General features: G+C 40.9%; 1 protein-coding gene across 4 annotated transcripts in view; it reads right to left on the bottom strand.

Annotated features, from left to right (window-relative positions):
- The window catches only part of SPDL1 (spindle apparatus coiled-coil protein 1), a 40,532-nt gene that overhangs the window by 6,549 nt on the left and 14,886 nt on the right, over nt 1–19,097 (bottom strand). For 3 of the 4 annotated variants that reach the window (XM_019487136.2, XM_019487137.2, XM_059733456.1), the window contains exons 7-11: nt 17,475–17,585; nt 16,155–16,295; nt 13,663–13,757; nt 9,281–9,468; nt 6,864–7,209 (exon numbers count right to left, since the gene is read on the bottom strand). In XM_019487136.2, coding sequence (XP_019342681.2) covers nt 6,864–7,209; nt 9,281–9,468; nt 13,663–13,757; nt 16,155–16,295; nt 17,475–17,585 — 881 coding nt within the window. The remainder of the gene's footprint in view (nt 1–6,863; nt 7,210–9,280; nt 9,469–13,662; nt 13,758–16,154; nt 16,296–17,474; nt 17,586–19,097) is intronic. The other variant, XM_019487138.2, reaches the window with a different exon arrangement.

The raw sequence follows: 19,097 nt of genomic DNA on the forward strand, positions 1-19,097 counted from the left end.
ACCAAACAAAGGGGTGGCTTGGTCCCCGTATAAGGGGAGAGAGGAACCACACCAGAACGCACTAAGCCTACAACCAGCGGTCCCTAAGGGTGTCAGAGAAGACGAGCCCGAAAGTCGAGGAGTCCCAGACCCTCACCGGAGTCCAACCAGGACCTGGGTGGTCATTGTCGAGAGGCAACGCCGAAGACAGGAAAGATACTAGTGGGGCCAGCCGCAAATAGACTCAGAGGCCCATCTCTAAGGGTGGTGCATGGTAGGGGTGTAGGGGAGGCTGGAGCCCCGTGAACTCCTGCCAAAACGCGTGATGGCTCAGGAGCCACTCAAGGGGTCCACTGAGGAACCATTCAAAGTCGTGGCAAGCAAGTTAGGGGGTCACCCTGAAGACAGCCGAGGAGCCCTCTGGGGCCCAAACATAAGTCCCTGGCAGTCGAGATCAACTGCACGGGCGAAGGCGGCATGAGAACGCATGAGAGAGTGGAGGCGGGCACAGTGAGATACACTACTACAGCTAAAATATACTGGACTTTAATAATAGTTTATTTGAATAATGAGAAAGAGCCTTTCTTTCATTTTGTTTAAAGCTTGTTTTGTGGTATAGTTAAGAAAAAGAACTTTTGCCATTCATTGAATGAGGTGTCATGTCAATCCCTATATGCACTAGAGTCAAAATCCTATTCTTAAATGCAACAGTGCAAGAGTGCTCACTAGGGTTTCATACGAACATTTAGTTTCTTCTGGGACAGCTGCTGCTCCCCCAGAAGAAACTATGAGTGTACAGGTGCTCAGGTCTTTTCTCCCAGAGTAAAAATGGTTGCTCCAAGAGAAAAACAACATGGAAACAACTTCAGTTAAATCACTCCTCGGAGAGCGAATGTCTGTACATGCTGCTCTGAGTAAGTTTTTCTACCAGAACACACCTAGGAGAATTTTTCGCAATTATTTGAATGTGTATACACATGATTTGGGAAATACATCTGCTCAGCATTTAGTTACATCTCTGCACAGCATTGGAGAGGGGAGCCTGGTGGGGAGGGTGGAGGAGGGGCTGGAAATTGGTAGCCTGCAGTAACAGCCAAGTTGCAAGCAGCAGCCCACCACTGGTAAAATGTTGCCTCCCCCTGCCTAATACCAGAGGTATTAGAATAAAGACACTGTCTGTCATCCAAGTGAAGCTGCTTGCATTCAAAATATCTCCTGACCATAGTTCCATTGTACTCGCTTTTAAAGCACAAATGAAGACTACCCTTGGACAGGATAGATTACATTATTTTAACTGTGAGCAGTCTAGGCATTTTATATCAATGGGTTTCATAAGATAATCAAAAGCCAGTAACTCATTGATTCTGAAGAAAGTAACAACTGGCTTCCCTTAATAGGAGGAACTAGCAATGCTCTGATCACCCTTTATCCAAGTTATAAAGATCACAACAGCTAGGCAATCACAGCAATTAAGTCTCAGCCTCTAGCTAGGTTCTCTTATTATGAATCTTTTCTGAACCACATGTCAGGCAGTAAGTTATTACTTCTGACAGTTATGGATTGTACATGTAGCCTTTTTAGTTCTCTGAAAAGTAATGCTATATTGACAGAGGTACAGATGAGAACTGTATTTCTTACAGCTAACAGCTAGTTCAAAAACAAACAAACAAAAACACACCCTTCAGGCTCCAAGGCTGCCTTTTCCATTTTAGTTCAAAAGACCACAATTTTTTTCTTGGATACCTTATTATACACATTTGCTTTTATACACATTACTCTGGTGTTCTTGCTTAAATCACTACTTTTTGTCTTCTTAAGGCAGCTAAAACAAGTTGCAAATCTATTTATTTTGCATAGTTTAAGTACAAGTCTAAGTATAATTTTGCAAGTGCATTAATCTACATTTGTGGGAGTGCTATACTCACTGAAAATTTGCATTTAAGAGACAATCAAGTGTTTTTTGTGAAAAAAATTCAAAGCAGAATGTCAAGTGTCTCTAAAAATAGATCTATTCATAACTGTATGTAAAGCTACAGGCTTTTTGCTTTAGAACACTAGGTTGAACCTTCTTAATCCCAACATGTACCTGCACCTGACAAAATGCACACGTGCTCCATGTGAAGAGCTTCCACCAAAGCATAAGCCTATGAAGTTGTCACTTCCTTTGCAAATGAAAAAGACAACTATATGGCTTCCCTAACTTGGAATAAGGAGCGATGGTGTAAATGACTGTACTTCTTTGGAGTTGCGTCTCCAAAATGAGAGAGATTGGAAGTGATCAATGCAATTATCTAGACTGGACTCCTTTTAGGGTCTCCCCTTACACTTCAAGTCATTTTTGAATTGCACCTTTATTTTTTATTCATTTTTTTTTTAAAGAGGGGTGGGGAAAGGAAAGGAAAAACCCGTACACGTGATGTAACCAACAACCATATTTCATGATTTAAAGGGTCTACAAGAACTATCCCAATGTTTAGCTATGTGTACTCCAACCCCAATGCCTCAATTTATCTAGCTTTGACTAGTTAAATATTTTTCTGCTTGATTGAAGAGCTCTCCACAAAATTGTTGTTACAATCATAGATTCTTACACAGACAGATCACCCCATAATGTTCTCTTGAATAAGTTAAAGAAATCAGAATGGACTTCAAGGACAGAGCAGGGACTTTTCAAGTGGCAAGTCCAACTACTACCCCTACCTACATGTTCAACTACTATTACCCCTACCATGAATCAATTAATCAATAGAGTAGGCAAGCAGCATAGAGAGTAGGGGTAGGGTTAGGAAATAGGAATTACTGCTGTTACTACAAGAGCTTTGGCAAGAGTTGGGGCTTTAGCAGTTCTTCTTGCCCTGCCATCCCTTCAGGTTAGGGGGCTGTTTTGGGCAGCTACAGTTTTTCACCAACTGATCATAAATAGCTTGCCCCCTTCCGCAACACAGGAGACCAGGTTCTCAGTGATCAGGCTCCACTGGGGGCAAGAGGACCCAAAGAACAGTCCCCTACTACCTATGGCTGGAGAGCTTGCCTTTGTTCTAGAAAGTACCTGTTACCATCCCTAATTTTCAGGGCTTCTACAGCAGGACAGACAGCATCTTTGAAAATGAAGGGAGTTAATCAGTTTGGGGCCTGCTAGTGCCATGACACCAACACATCTGCATCCTCAGTGAACCCTGATTTTTTTACATTGGGATAAATGCACAGCCTTGGCACTGAAAAAGGCTACACACTTAGAGTGCATTATATCACCTATCAGTTTTCCACAGTGGGTAAAGGGGGAAAAGAAAACCTTTGGAGTTTATTGCGGTAACTACTTAACAGACACAGGGATGTTTCTCAAAGGATGAAAGTTGAAGAAAACAAGTCAGAAGACTTTTTTCATTATAATTACAAAACTCGGGAGAAGTAACACCCCTAAAATCACTATCTAGTTTCAAAATGTTTTGGAAATTTTAATAATGGAAAAGTTGTCTTATGAAGTCAGTGCTCAACAGTGAAGGAAGGGAAAATGCTTACTTAGAAATTTGCTAAATTTCTTGGCAATTCGTGGAATTTGCTAAAAACAAACATTTTCCTGCCTCCAAATCAGAAAGTTTAAGAAACATTTTTGAACACTGAAGGAAAGTGCAAGTTCTACAAGCTAACCATGAAGAACAAGACTGAAATACATTCAGCATTTAAAAGCAAAGATGAGGAGAAAATGGCAAGATCTGTATTATGCAATGTTCTTAGGAAAAAAGGAGTGAATTGTCAAACAGAGATGAAGAATAAAAACTTAACATTGACTGAAACAAAAACTGTCATAACTAAAGGAAAAGAAAAAGACAAAATACTCCTGTAGACATCAACTTGGGTTACAGGAGCACAGTTCATAGAAGACAAATATCTGCATTTATATATATTTTAAAAGACTAGGGCTGTAAAAGTTAAATTGTCATTTGATAAGTTGTATTTGTTAATAAAAAGGGTTTTATAAACATTAAATAAAGAACACTTTCTTGAATCTGGGAAAAATAGGAATGAGAGCATGCAATCCTCAAATAATAGAGTAACAAAATAAAAATCGTGTTTTAAAATTTTGTCTATTCCTCAAGACCATTTATCCAATATCCTCTCCTCCTTGATCAACCTTTTCTCAAACCTGCCACTTACCTGTCTTAACCCTCCTTTTCACTACTACCAGAAATGCAGCACATTTAAACCACCTTCTATCTGCACTGGAATTAACCATGCTCTGCTCTCCAAAGCTAGCAGTTGAAGCAACCTTCAATATAGCATACACAGTAAGGCCCTGGACAAAGAGCTCCCAGGCATAGGATTTAAAGTCCCCAGGTGGAAAGCTCTGATCCCCTGTCTGCTCCCCTTGGGGCACAGCAAACCCGCCCCCCCCCCCAATCAACTGATGGTCAATCCAGGGACTTGGACCATGAGGAGAGGGGGTGGTTCCAGGTCCTGTGCAAGCCCAGCTCAGAAACTGACTACTGACTGTTAGCCCCAGCCACAAGTTCAAATTTGAGGAACCATATAAACAAGCTATAAAAAAAATACTTTTCATGGCCTCTCACACTTGTAGCTCCCTTCCCATTTATGCCACAAATAACTTATTAATCATGGCATAAAGGTAATATGTAGGGGAGGCCTTAGTCAATACCCTGCACATCCAGTGTTGAAGGCTACCTGTCTGTTCTAGATAGTCAAAGCATTCTCACACAAGAACTGAGAAATAACATCATTAACCAACTGAGTTTACCCTTTCCAATCTTCAGTCTGACACATCTGCTCTTTTCTCTTACCTTTCCCCTAGATTCTGCACATGAGTAAATGTTCTGTCTCTGCTACTCGATTTATATTTCTACAATTATCTTCACAAAAAATTGCTTTAAAGCAGTGGCTCTCAACGTTTTTAGACTCGCCTCCTTGCACTGTGGCACCTTGAAAGAACCTCATGGGGTGGCAGGGTGGGCAGACAGTGTGGCCCTGCATCTACCAAGCCACAGCATACCACACTACTAAGAGCACAGGGACTGGAGGAAAAAGGGGAGGCAACAGAGGTTGCCATCATCCTTGTAAAACTTAAGACTGCCTTGACTTTCTTCAATCACTCATGACTTTCTCCTGCCTGTCACCTACATGCATACCATGCATACCTACATCTCCATTACCATGACTGTAAAGCCAAACACTCAAACACTTCTATATTCAAATCAAATACTTTTCTTAATCAAATACTGATATCCAAGCCTATGTAAATGTCTTCATTTTACCGATAAAAACTGCTCCCAAGACATTTAGTAGCTCTCGGTGTAATGCTAGTCATTAATATTTAAAATTAGATTACAGATCTCCATAGTTATGCATTATATTCATTATAAAACTGCGTATTTTTTTAAACTATGGACACTCCCAGCTTCATCATATTTTCATGAGAGTGGGATAGCCTTTTATTATGTCTATACAAAAGAGACATGAAGACAAAAACAAAGCAATTGTACTTCAATTTCACCCTCAGCTTTCATTCTTTCCACTTAGACATAATGATACTAGTTACATGGAGGCACAAAACTGTCAGGGGTAATTAGTATTAGTATGATCATTAGTCTTATTATATTATCATCATCATATATGAAACTAGTATTATTTTCTATTAGCTGTTAACGTAAAGCCAATAACTATATTACTAGGTGGCTTGAAAAAAGTGGCCAAGTGAAGCTTTAGGAGAATTTTTTTTCATCCATGATAGGCTGGATGAATACCTCAAAGCAAAAAACTTTCTAAAGCAAATTTTCACTGGCTTTTGCAAAACATCGTTCCATCCCTTCTCTCTGGATGTTTAATATTAGAATTGCCTTCATGAAACTGGAAGACAGTTAACCTCTACAATGTGCAGAAACACACCTGAAAACCTACAAATAGCTGTAAGTAGTTTTCTGTTTGTTTTACTTGATTTATTCAGCAAACATATCATAGTGTCATGTCAATATATCCAGGCCTTAAGTGCTTTCCAAATATTTAACACATGCACACTCCTGCAACAAGAAAATGGACAGACAAAACATCAGCAGGTGAGGGAGAGAAAAAGGCGTTCCATTTATCCAGGCAAAAGTTAGAGCTATTTAGAGTATTAAGTTATTTATTTGACCCTCTCTCACATAACTTGCATTTTCACTTAAGAGGTGATAGTTTCATCTTTGTTCAATAAATTCAGTTTGTTTTTCAAAATGTGATGCACACATTTCAAATGTAGCATTGAATCTTATTATATGTTCCAATAAAGGTGTTACCAAAAATCTTAAAAATACATTTGAAAGATAATAGTTTTCTTTTTCTTTCTTTCTTTAAGATACAGGCTTTATTAATCCCAGTGCTAGGTTAAGAATATATTTTAAGCTACTCCTCCAGTGCCTTCTCACAAAAAAACAGCCTTAGGGCTTTTCTACATATGGAAACTAACTGGAATTAAATTAGTGAAAATCTGAAGCAAAACAGCTATTCTAAATTAATTCCCTATGTACGGAAACTTTACTTTGTATGGCAGTCTCAAACTGAATGAATGACAAAAAAAACATTATGAGAAAAAAATGAATTTGAGCAGTCATGATTATATGAATGGTGTGTAAATAACATGCTATTTTAGGTAATGTAGAAATTTAAGTAGTGCAGATGCAGTTCCATGATTCTAAGCATCTTTTTCATTAGCCATCATTTTCATCCTTCTAAACAACTTTGAGAAGTTGAATGTAGGCAGCTGAAATTGAGAAATAACACTGCATGCAACACTGAGAAGATAGATAAAGAAGTGCATAGCATAGTTCATGCAGCGAAAGAAAAAAGATGCAGGTCTGTGCTGATTGCCTCGAGCATACACACAAGATGACACTGACCTGGAAGATGCTGAAGTAAGAGAATTATTTCCTTCTCTTTCATTTGCAGTTTTGGTATCACAATGGTCATCTCTGATTTTAACACTCTTCCTTTCCTTTTCACGTGCAGTCACTTGTGCTGCCGGAAGAAGAACTATATTCACTGGTTCTGTCTCAACAGCATACTTCTTCACAGAACCACTACTTTGTTCAGAGTTCTTGGCACTTAACTTTGTCTCTTCCTTACTTGGAGACCGAATGAAAGCATTTTCCTTTACTGAAGCATTTTTACCATCTAAATATTCACAAGTTGTGCCTACTGGTATCTTCTCTCTCCTTGTTACACTTTTTGGAACTTTTACTAGCTCTAGAAAAGAAAGACATATACTTGTATTTGCATGCAACAAGAAACACTTAGGCTGAGTTCAATTACCAACTTACTCATGTATTTTTAGAAACTAACTAAATAACTTTTTTAATATTTAGGAGAGAACAGGCTTCTCATTTGTGACTTTTTGTTTTTTTATTGCAGACAATATCAGTTCTTCCAAGTTATGCCTAGACTTTTAAGAGAACATATTGAACTGCAAAACACCCTATCAATTTTTCATCCTTCACTGGCTTTTTGGTTTATTGTCTTGACTGCTGGAAAATATAAGGTAGAGCTCTAGCCAGTACCTCAGAAATTGGTTCTTTTCCATAAAATCTTGTCTAAGAGCACTTCTATCTCCTGAGATCCTTTTCCTTTCCTCACAACCTTGCATTTTACCCAGATTTTTCATTAAGAAACTATCTATTATTTTTACAGTATTGTTCTGGTTGCAAGATGAACAAGATGGAGTTACTGTCTTCAGCTAGCAGGACTAAAGTCACCTCTTCCCTTTTGTGACCTACCTGAAGTTTGAAATTTCCAAGTTACGAAGATGTTTAATTGTATTAATCAATCTTTTGGGCATTGATACTTCTAAAATCAGGGGCAGGCAATTATTTCAGGTGGAGGACTGCTTTAAGCGTTTTGGCGAGCTGTCGAGGACTGCAAGGGTAGCCCTGCTACTTAACAGGTGCCCCGCCCTCTGGCTGCCATCTTGGTACCGGAAGTCCCATACCTTAACCCCTGACCTTTGTCACCAGAAGTCCCTGCCCTTGCCCCAGAAGTACTCCTTTTGGGAAGGGGGTTTACCATCTTAGAACCGGGAAAAAAACACAAATTAGATATTAAAAATCTAACAGTAACATATTTTAATTTTATTTTAATAAGATTTTTTTGCCTCGATGTGTGTTTGCATCAAGTATATAAAGGTAATTGCATAATAGCTCAAAATGGAGTCTTACTCTGGTATATTGCGGGAGGGCGTGGAGGAGTGTGGAGGGCTGTGCGGGACAGTGTGGGAGTATGGGTGGATATGGGTGGACATGGGGGTGGGGAATGTTGAGTGTGTGTGGGTGGGCATGGGGTTTGTGGGGTGTATGGAGGGGGAGGGTGCGCATGTGTGTGGTGGGGTGTGTGCAGGTAGTAGTGAAGAGGGCTTTCTCCCCGGAGACCCATGAGTGTGGGGGGCTTCGTTTTTTGTGGGGTGTGTGAGGGATGGTGTGGTTGTGGGGTTTGCAGGGGAGGGAGTTTGTGGGTATGCTGGGGTGTGCATGCAAGTCCCTGCACACGCCCTCCTCAGCCAATCAGCACCCGCCTCTGCCCCGTAACAGCCTGGAGGCCAAGCGGCCGCTGGCACTTCCCCACCACCACCACCAGCATGCAGCCCCAGTGTGCCCTGCACCATATTTTGCCCACCCCTGTATTAGAGTTTTGATCTTTTACCATTCTGGGTTCCTTGTCCCATTTTGGGAGAAGGGAGAAATTCAATATAGTGCCTTAGGCACACAGTGGGGCTAGGACGGCTCCATGCTGGACTGCCTTTGTAGGCAGCTGCTGGTCCCAGCCCTGTGGTACTGGTAGGGACCTGCATACACCCCATCCCCGCCCCATGCCTGCTGCAGACTTGCCTGCTCATGCTGGACAGCAGCAGGAACAGCAGCGCCAGTGAGGCAGAAATGTGCTCAGCATGGTGGGCAGCCCAGAGACAGCAGTGAGTACAGGGCAGCCCAGCACAGCTTCTGTGCGGGTGCTGCAGGAAGTGCTGGGCAGTGCTGAGGGGGAGAAGCTGCTTTTCCCACACACGGAGCACACTTCTGCCTGCCTCATGATCTAGTAAAATTAAATTGAATATATTCATCATTTTAATAATGATTTTACATAACATTCTTGTCCCAGCAATTCATGGTCTATGTTAAAGGGAGATGTTAAACATAATTACCAAGTAGTATGTTTATGATCAGGACAAAGACGTCTCTTGAACTGACTGAATGAAGCTTTTTGTCATGGCAAGAATTGAGGATCAAATATTTATCTGTTCTATTCTGTCTTAGTTATCAGAGACATTTACCTTCAGGTTCATACTTAATTTTCAGCTCATCCAGCAAAACACGCAAGTTCATGTTCTCACTCTGACATATCTGCAAATGCCTCTCATGTGTAAAAAGTTTCCTTTCTACCTCCAGAACTCTCTGGCTCTCATACAAAGCTTTCATCCTTTGCAATGATAGTTCATTTCTTAAAGTTTCTGTCTCCTTACTGGAGTGGGAACAGGGATGGGGAAGAAACAACAACAACACACATACAGTAGTTAGCCTTTCATAAAGTTACGTAAAAGGAATTTAAACTGTTTTTACACATGACCACAGATCTCGGATATTAAAAAGTCCTGACAGAATCCAATAAATTATTAACATAATGCAGATGACTTAATTACCAGATATTTAAAAACTGATTTAAGTTTGTAGTAAAACAGTCCCTTGAAAATTTCCTTAAACATGGACTTGTGTATGGACAAAATTACTTAATTTGGCCACCAAAATCTAGGAAACACTTGAGTTGTGTTTCCTAAGTATGGACTGAAAATATATCATTTGAGCTAAAATGTTGAGAACTCAGGGGCAGATTCCTGACATATAAACCCAGCCCAAAGCTGAGTTTCTTCAGCAAAATGCTGTTCTGTACAAACAAAGATGGATTACAGATCTGAAGAGTTGCTTGTAATTTTAGGTGCCTACAATTTTCTTTTCATTTTGAATTAGTATAACTGTCCTACATGACTCGCAGAGCTGACTGGGAAGGAGCTGCAACTTTAGCATGCACTCTTCACAGCCCTTCATGGTCCAACCCCACGCAGAAAACAGAGGCATGCTGGGCAAGTAGGATTATTCCATACTTCTGTTCTTGGGAGAAGCATGCAGTGTCAGACCACAAAAGGCTGTGGAAAGAGCTTGCACTCCAGCCACAGCCCTTCACACTTTCCAGAAGGGTGGGCTGAAGCAGCCTCTTGTAGCATCTGTTATAGGAGCGAAGTACAAGGACCCCAGGAGCAAGTAAAACCACACTTCTCAACACCCCTGTGGCCCTGGGCAGAGGGGATGGGGTTAAGTGTTGCCTAGGGCACAAAACTCATTTATGCCTCTGCTTCTGCCTGATTTAGGGTTGCCAGATAACCATAAAATAAGCAGAAGTGTTAGGCAGCACCATGGTTGAGAACTAGTGAGGTAAGATGAAGCAGCACAAAAGTAGTTCTCAACCAGGGAACCAAATTCAAAAAAGGTTTTGGAGGAGTGCCCTAAGCCAGCAGTTCTCAACCGTCTAAACCAGAAACAGAAGGCTGCTATCCTTTTTCTTGAACAGGGCTCAAGGGACTAAAAGTAAGTCATCTTTTCTCAGTTGCCAAACTAGTTTGTGCTAGATTTTTGTAGATTAACGTAAACATGGATGGAGCATTTTACTCGTTAGGTGCAGGATGTCCTGCAGCTCATGTACACAGCCTCCTTCTCCTCCTCCTCCTGCAGCAATTCATCTTCATTACACACAAAGCAGCATTTAGAACTTGTTAATTACCTAGTTAAGGAGACATACTAGCAATTAGGTAGTTTGAGGTACGGGTAGTTAGCCGTATTAGTCTGAAGTCAGTCAGAAGGTAGTCAGCCAAATATCAAAAAGTAAAGAAAAAGAAAAAAAAAAAAGCATAGTACAGTCAGTATCTGGGCCTTGAAAGAGAAGATCTTTCATGGACACTTGCATAGATCTGAGATTGCAGAAATGTATAAGGACATCCTGGCTACTGAGAGAGACTGTCATGAGTCATTATGCAGTTAACATTTAGAAGTGCCTAGAACAGGGGTGTCAAACTCATCTTATGCCCCATGCCCCAGGCTGGAACCTCCATGTTCCAAAATGGGGCACATGGCAGTGGTGGCTTCAGTGTAGGGCACCAAAATCAACAGCCAAGGAGAAAGAGCTGCCAGTGGTAGCAATAGGCAAACCACCAGAGGGCGATTGGGGCTATACAAATCCTCACTCCGATCCCATGCCCTTTGGAGCCAAAAGTTCCAAATTACAGGCTACTCAGTGCACCCTATAACTTCCAATTGCCTGTCAAGCCAGACGGAGGAGCTCTGTGAGCCACATCTGGCATTCAGGCCATGTTTGATATCTCTGGCCTAGAGATATCCTAGCAATTCAGAGTATGTAAGGTTCACAGCAGTGCCACACAAAGAAAATGGAAATAATACAACTGCAATACTGCAACACTGACATGGCTCAGAACAGCACTTTGCCTGGGCTGATAACGTAACTGGACTGACTACATTCAGAAACTACATAAACACAGCTAAGCTTGAGGTATCTCTGCATAATGCTCACTTAACCTGCACAGATGTAACCTAACTGCCTCCTTGGAATGCAGGACATCAACTCTGCCCCGTCGGTGTTGAAAATTTAAATTTTAACTAAGTCAAATTACATCTGGTAGTTTACAATTTAGAACTGAGGGGTTGGTAGAATAATATTTCTTATTCAAGTGAGGAAAGAGATCCTCACCCGCTATTTGCATCTGGGGATACACACCAACCTAAAATAATCCCACACAAACCACTGTATAGATATTGTAAGATTGATATCAGCTGTCAGGACATAAGTTTTATCTCTGCATGTGCCTGTAGAGATACAATTATAACAGAACCAGTGCAAAGTTAACCCTATTTCACTCGGGGTCAGTTTTTCTGACTTGTATTGCTACAGGAGCACATGGATAACAAGCACATTATAGCTGCCACATTCTCCTGAGGGACAAGCCCCCCCAAGTTTTATTTCAATTAAAGCTACCTCTATACATAGCCTGCTTAGTCACTACAACTACAACCAGGTACTTAGGACCTATGTAGACATTGCTTCAGTAGGAAATAGTTAGTACTACTTCTCCCCCTCCCCTATTTTTAAGTGGTAAAGGTAAATTGTACAAGGAGTTTGCCATAAATAATTAATATGGCCCATAACAGCCTCATTAACACAAAGTGTCAAAGTAGAGGCATGGGAAGTTTCTGAACATTTGTAAGGAACCTTGTGCCCCTTCAGCCATTATCTTCAGGTATCTGGCTCAACACATCTCCAAAGCCCCCCCACCATCCCACATCTAGGTCACAGTTGTCTTCCACAGGCAAGACAACTTCCTCCATTATTGCCAATCTGCCACGTTAGCTATATTCCATTAAAAAAATTGCATGGGGCTCAGATTATGCTTAAGGTAGACACTTCTAGCATGGAGTAAGGGAGATGGTACCCCTGACTTAGGAGATATGGCACATTAGCGAAGATGCCAAGGACTCCAAAGTACCTACATTCAGCAACACTGAATGGAAGGAGGTGGGAGACAGGGAAACATACTAGAGCTTATGCCTACTCTTCTACCCCTATAAGACCAAGACAGAAATCAAGCTGTGTGTGACTGCAGATACAATTTCCATAAAAAGGTACATTGGAGATCAAGTAGGGTGCTGTCCCTCTAACGATTTTCAATGCCCTCCACTCAACTGTCTCATATTTGTCCACATCCTTTCTGTAGTGGGGGACCCAAAACTGGACACAGTACTCCAGATGTAGCGTCACCAGTGCTGAATAGAGGGGAAGAACCACTTCCCTTGATGTACTGGCAACACCCCTACTAATGCAGCCCAGCATGATGTTAGCCACCTTCACAACATGGGCACACGATTCATTCATATTCAGCTTATTGTGCACTGTAACCCCTGGGTCTTTTCTGCAGAGCTGCTGTTTAGCCAGTCAGACTCCAGTCATACCAGTGCATGGGATTGTTTTGTCCCAAGTGCAGGGCTGCACTTGTCCTTACTGAACTTCATGAGATTTATTTTGGTCCAGTCCTACCAATTTGTCTAACATTTATTGAAACTGCTACCTCACAAGAGCCAATAGACTTAAGCCATTAACATCCCTGGGAAAGAGGGAATGGGACAAAAAAAAAAAAAAAGGAAAGAATGCAACAAGCTGAGAGATTGGTGGGGGGGGGGAAGAGGAGGGACGAGAGAGAGAGAGAGAAAGAGAGAGAGAGAGTGTTAAGACTATCGAAGAGTTTGTGAATAGACCTTAAAGATCTTCAGCTAACGTTACTGTACACACAATTACAGTTAAGAAAAAATGGAGGCATAAAGATGCAGGTATAGAAGAGCTTTATTTATTAGCTGTGGTCTGAAAGAAACTTAGTGGTAGGCTGGGCTGCTCTGTTTTTTGTATTTTCCATACGGGCACACATGGACATGAAAGGTGGTGGGCAGAGCCCCAGATAGACACTCAGAACACAAGCAGGACACATGCACCAAAAATGGAACACACAGCACACAAACAACTAAGAAAATTGAATACTAAGTCTACAACACAATTACAGCCAAACACTAATTTCTAGGCTTCAGACCCCCACCACATACTTACTTTGAGTTCTCAAGCTTCATTTGAAGTAAATCTATGTAACAGCCATCCTCAAATTCTCCACCTTTTGAACTACTACTGGATCTAAATTCCTCTGTCTGATACAAGGAAAGAGTAAAAAAAGTCAGCCAACGCAAATGCACTTGTAGAGTTTTACTTTAGTTCCAATTTTAACATTCAACATTTTCAGGAATTTCCAAGAATGAAGTCAGTAATTTTTTCCTACAGAATTAAGAAGCCTCCTTGCTGATCATACAGCATTTTTATTGTTTTCAAAACAACGGGACCCAGAATTGAACAACTGATCCTGGCCATAAAGGGCCCACTTTCAGGCAGAAAAAGCAGCTCTCAATTCAACTGCCACCTGATCTTCAGGACACACACTTTACTGCTTCAAATCTTACTCTAAAGTTACTTTTCAGCCTCTTCATCATACCTAAAGCCTTACAAGAAAGCCATGTTTCACTTTCAGCAAGTCAAAGGCATGACTTATGAATGTTTTCAAGCAACAAGGATTACTTAGTCCAGACTGATGTAATGTTATGTTTCATTGAGTTCTTAGAAACCTTTTCCAAATACTGGATCTCAACTTGATTTGGGGGCCAATTTAATTTTAATGGAAATTGGACATCTAGACTTCCTAAACAGCTTTAGGAAATATACAGCTAAAAGGATCTTGTGTCTCCTTTGCCAGTGAGCTGCTGAAGTCCATCCCACATGGCAGGCATTTTTAGTGGCAATTTTATTGTTCTTTAGGCTGGTTCCTCATGTACAATGAAGCACAGCATCTGACAAAGTAGGCTGCCACCTACAAAATGTTACACATTTCTATACTAGTTGTCTCTATTGGTCTGAAGTCAGGTAGAAGGCAGGGCAGGGTAGGGTGACACTTTAGAGACCAAGTACCTCTCTCTACTCATGCTTTTAACCTTCCAAAGCTGCCATCTATATATAATGAAAACTATTTAATGGGTAATATGCCATGAGCCATAGATGGAACTTGTTTTATAGTATTTTACACAATATGAGAAATTGAAAGGGAAGACCTACTGTTTCCTTTTAACATACTGAAACACTTGGTCCCACAAGTTCTGTTATCCCAGTACAAATATGGACCTGGAGTTATAAAGCAATAGGGCTGTGCGAAGCTTTGGTAGCCAATTCAATTCGGTAGAGATTTCGCCCAATTCAGGGACTGAATCTCCAAATCCAAATCGAATCAGGAGACCAATTAAGAGCTCCAAATCAATTCAAAGCATCTGAATCAGTTCGGAAAAGCTTCGGCTGCTTCGGTGATTTGGCCATAGACTAAACAGGCAGCAGTCCTCACTACGCTGGACACAGCTGCCTCCAGTTGGTAAGTCTATTGGGGTTGGGGAGGGTGGGGACTGGGACAAGCTGCCGAGCCGGGGCAGGAGACACATTACCGGGGGGGGGGGGGGGGGGGGGGGGGGGGGGGGGGGGGCACTGGGAGCAGGGGCTCTGCCCTGCTGCCGTTTGCCTATTCATTAATGGTTACTTCATTGGTATCTCTCTAATGAAGTAACCATTAAATGGGCTGTGAATGTTTCTAATGGGGTCCAACATTAGGCCGGATGCTAATCAGTTACCTGGAAGTAACCCAAAAAGTGACTGTTGGTAGTTTGTGCAGGGGAAAAAGATTAATGAAAAAGTAAATAATGAGAAATCAGGAGACTCAGAGCACTATTAATTACTTGCTAGGCGGGATCAGGTCTAACAGTCAGCTAAAGCCAAATGCAGGTCATATCTACAGAAAGCAAGGGGAAACATATACAAGGAACTTTATTAACATCGAGTCCCAGTGCTGTGCTGGGACTGGTCAAGGAAAATGCTCCTATAACATGTAATACTGTGAAGCAAAGAAACAATTTTCATATACATCACTGACAACATCCGTTTTCTATTTTTAAGCTAATATTAGAGAAGATTCTGACAAAATCCAGTAAATTATTTGAGGGACAGAAAAGTGTCTTACAACAAGAAGTTAAATAACAGATTGAGTAAATTCTATGCGGTATCTATTTTTGGGGCAGAACCAACATGAGGCAGGCAACATAGCAGTAAATCCCTGTGAAGAGAATACAAGGCAGGGAACAAAGTAGAAGATTGAGCAGGCAGTAAAGGGCAGGAAACAAAGCAGGGCAAATTATTTGGTAAGGGACGGGGGTCAGAGTGACATGTTGAGAGGGTAAAGGGCTTACCTTGCTGTTTGCCTGCCAAAAAGGTTAGTCTCCCCTGAGGTACAGTATCAGAACACTTCATTAATGGATTTCAAGAATAGCACTATTGTTTGACTCTTCAGACTAGTGAAGTGTCCACCAACCCCATACAAAAAGAGAACTATTATCTGAAATAAACTGACTGCACTCCTTGAGACCATTAATAGAGATTAGTTCCACACCAGGAGCCTCTCCCTGTATTTTAGTCATTTGCTTCCCCAATGAGTTTATCGGTTCAATTTGCTACTTACATACCCTGAATTTCTCCAGTTGTCTCACTTTCATTATAAGATTTTCTATTTCACCATTCTTTTGTTCCAACATGGATTGCAAACGTTCCAGCTGCTCAATTTCTGCTTGAGAACCCTTTATCTGTAGCAGCGTAACCATCTGTAGCTAAAATATCAAGCAGAAACACAAAGTAAAGCCAGTCTGAGAATTCTTAGTTAAAAGGGGAATTTAAGGTACCACAGCTGTAGTTAAGCATATTCCAATGTCTACAGTTCTTTAAATTATTCTTTTCTGGAATCGTTCAGCACTGAATACTTATCTTACTCTTCCTATTAAGGATAACAATTTAAGTAACAAGGTCTTTTCATACCTGTTAACTGGTCCAACTCAACTTGGCCTTTAATATACCAGAGATTTTTTGTGCATTACCTAGTAATTCTGCTCTGAGACAACTCCATAGTTGCATAGTTAACAATTACATAGATTGCACATAAGAAAGACTAGAATCAAGTTATATTCTACACTTGGTTATCAGAAGAAACCTTGTGTATTAAAACTGCTTGCCACAAGAGGCAAAAACCTAATGCAGTCAGCAGATCAAAGTAGATGTTTATGCAGTCTTCTTCCTAGAGACAGCTCCTATTGATTAAGACCTCATGCAATGTTCACTACACTTTAAACTATGGTTATCAAGCATATTTTTATTAGATTTAGAAGTAGAATTAAACAGATTTTCAATTTTACTTTAACAAAGCAGAGACCATTTAAATGTCAGTTCAAGTCTATTAGCACATTTACTTTTGCCATCATTTTCAAGTAACATTTACTAAAATAGAAAAGAAAATTTTAAATTTTATTTTATAGCTTGTTTTCTGGTCTGCACCAGCCAAGAAACCCTTTACTACCTTAAGATGCAATGAACTCATTAAATTAAACTGAAGTACATTAAAAGACAACATAACATTAAGCTTAAGTGGTCAGCAATATAAATCTATTTAATAGTGTAACGTCTAAATGAGGCTGCAGCAAAAAAACTGAGTTACAGTTTACTAGCTAAGAAGAAAAACATATGCATTCTCAGTAGCCTTATATTAACTTATATTTACTTAGAACTAAACTGCCATGGGTCTGCTTTCATCTACAGTGAAACAGGAGTTTGCAACTGACCAATCAGAATAGCTGACATTTAAGTCAAACCCTTGTTTATTTGCAAAAAGTTGTTTGCACACTCACATCCTTTACTACTGCTCAAATTCTTATACCATCCATCATCATTATTCATATTGTATTTGATCCAGCTCCAGCTACTGCCCTTGCAATTACAAAATATAATTACAGCCATACCTTCATTCTTTGCAATTCACCTCTAGTGAATGCATGCTGCTTGTGTAGAGACTGGTATTTCACTTTAAAACTGATGAGCTGACGTTCCATTTCTGCCCTACGGTCCTCCACCTACAAAACAAATATGTAATGATTGTAATAAAATTGTTACTCCAAAAGTCAATTTTCAAAATTTTACTTAACCAACAGCAAATTACCAGTGACGTTCTAGAAGCATGGCATTGTTAACAAAAGGAAACTTATGTTCATAAACCTCGAAGATATCTAACCCAGAACATATATTGGCATTCTTCTTAAATCTTCGGTGGAGATTTTACCTTTAATTATAGCATGAAAAGCTTACACTATAAAAGTTTCTTGACTGAATTTGCCTAATGTACACTTCGCCAATTTCGATATCTATATGCAGAAATCTACCAAACTCGAGGAGGCAGCCAGCCAATTTTGCGAGCAGATCCTGGGAATGGCCACCATGTTTGTGTGCCGAATGTAGTGCCCCCCCCCCTCCAATTGGCCAAGAGACCCTGGCAGTCCCACTCCTCCCGGGAAATTGCCACATGGTCCAAAACTGTGGCTTAATTACTCTAATTAAGTGCAGGGAAGCCATTAATCTCTGCATTAAGCATGGATAAAAGGCTTCCCAGACTTAATCAGGGTAATTTAGCCACAATTTCATGCCATTCCCAAACTGGACCATGGGTCCCAGGCATGCTGTGGCAGGCAGCCAGAAGACTGCAAGAAGCTGCACCAATGTTGAAGCCCAAGCATGGCTTATAGCCAGTGGCATGTGCCAATGCACAGTAAGTGCTGGGGCTCCGTGGACCCCAGTACATCCACTTTAGGGCTTCTAGCCACGTGCTTCCAGCTACCTGCCCCAGCCAGCCCACAACCATGGTCCAGCTGCCTGTGCAGCCTCTCCACCACCACTCTCCCTACCCCCGCCCAGCTCCTACCCACACCATGACTGCAGGGCTTCCCACCCTTTTCTCTGCTTGCAGTTAAGTTTTGTTATGCTTTTGTTTTGCAGCAAGCCAGCCATTTTTCACAGAGCCCGATATTTTTCGTGGAGCCTGCCCAAATCTCATGGTTTCCATGAAAATCACACAATCGTGAATTTGGTAGGTCCCTATCTATATGAAGTCCTTTAAATAAAACTGGTTTACAAGAAAGAGTTAAAATTAGAACCAGAACTAGGTGTCCAATTGAAATTTGACCTCAATTACCTGAACCACTTATATTTGTAAACCCCTGCAATTAATAAGATGGATGTATTCAGGCACCTATACTAGGCTATACCCCAAGTCCATACACCTTCCACCCCATCCCAGATTTGTAACACAGAACTACTTAAATCTCCAAACAGAATACACAAAGACAGCCAACTACATAATATTCCTTACCACCTGAACTCGCGATTCTGATGTAGCTTAAGATACCACCCATGTTAGGGGGAGGGGAGGTGGGGAAAATAGTCTCCCTCCTCCCCCCACCATATTTTCTATGCCAAAAAAAGAAATTAAAACCAAGGTGTACTAATCACTCCCCACACACAGTGGAATAGTTATTTTTGGTAAAGAAGAACCATACTTAATTCTTCAGGAACACAACACTTAAAGTGAAAGT

This window comes from Alligator mississippiensis, chromosome 9 (genome assembly GCF_030867095.1).
Source record: "Alligator mississippiensis isolate rAllMis1 chromosome 9, rAllMis1, whole genome shotgun sequence".
In the NCBI taxonomy this organism is placed as follows: Eukaryota; Metazoa; Chordata; order Crocodylia; family Alligatoridae; genus Alligator; species Alligator mississippiensis.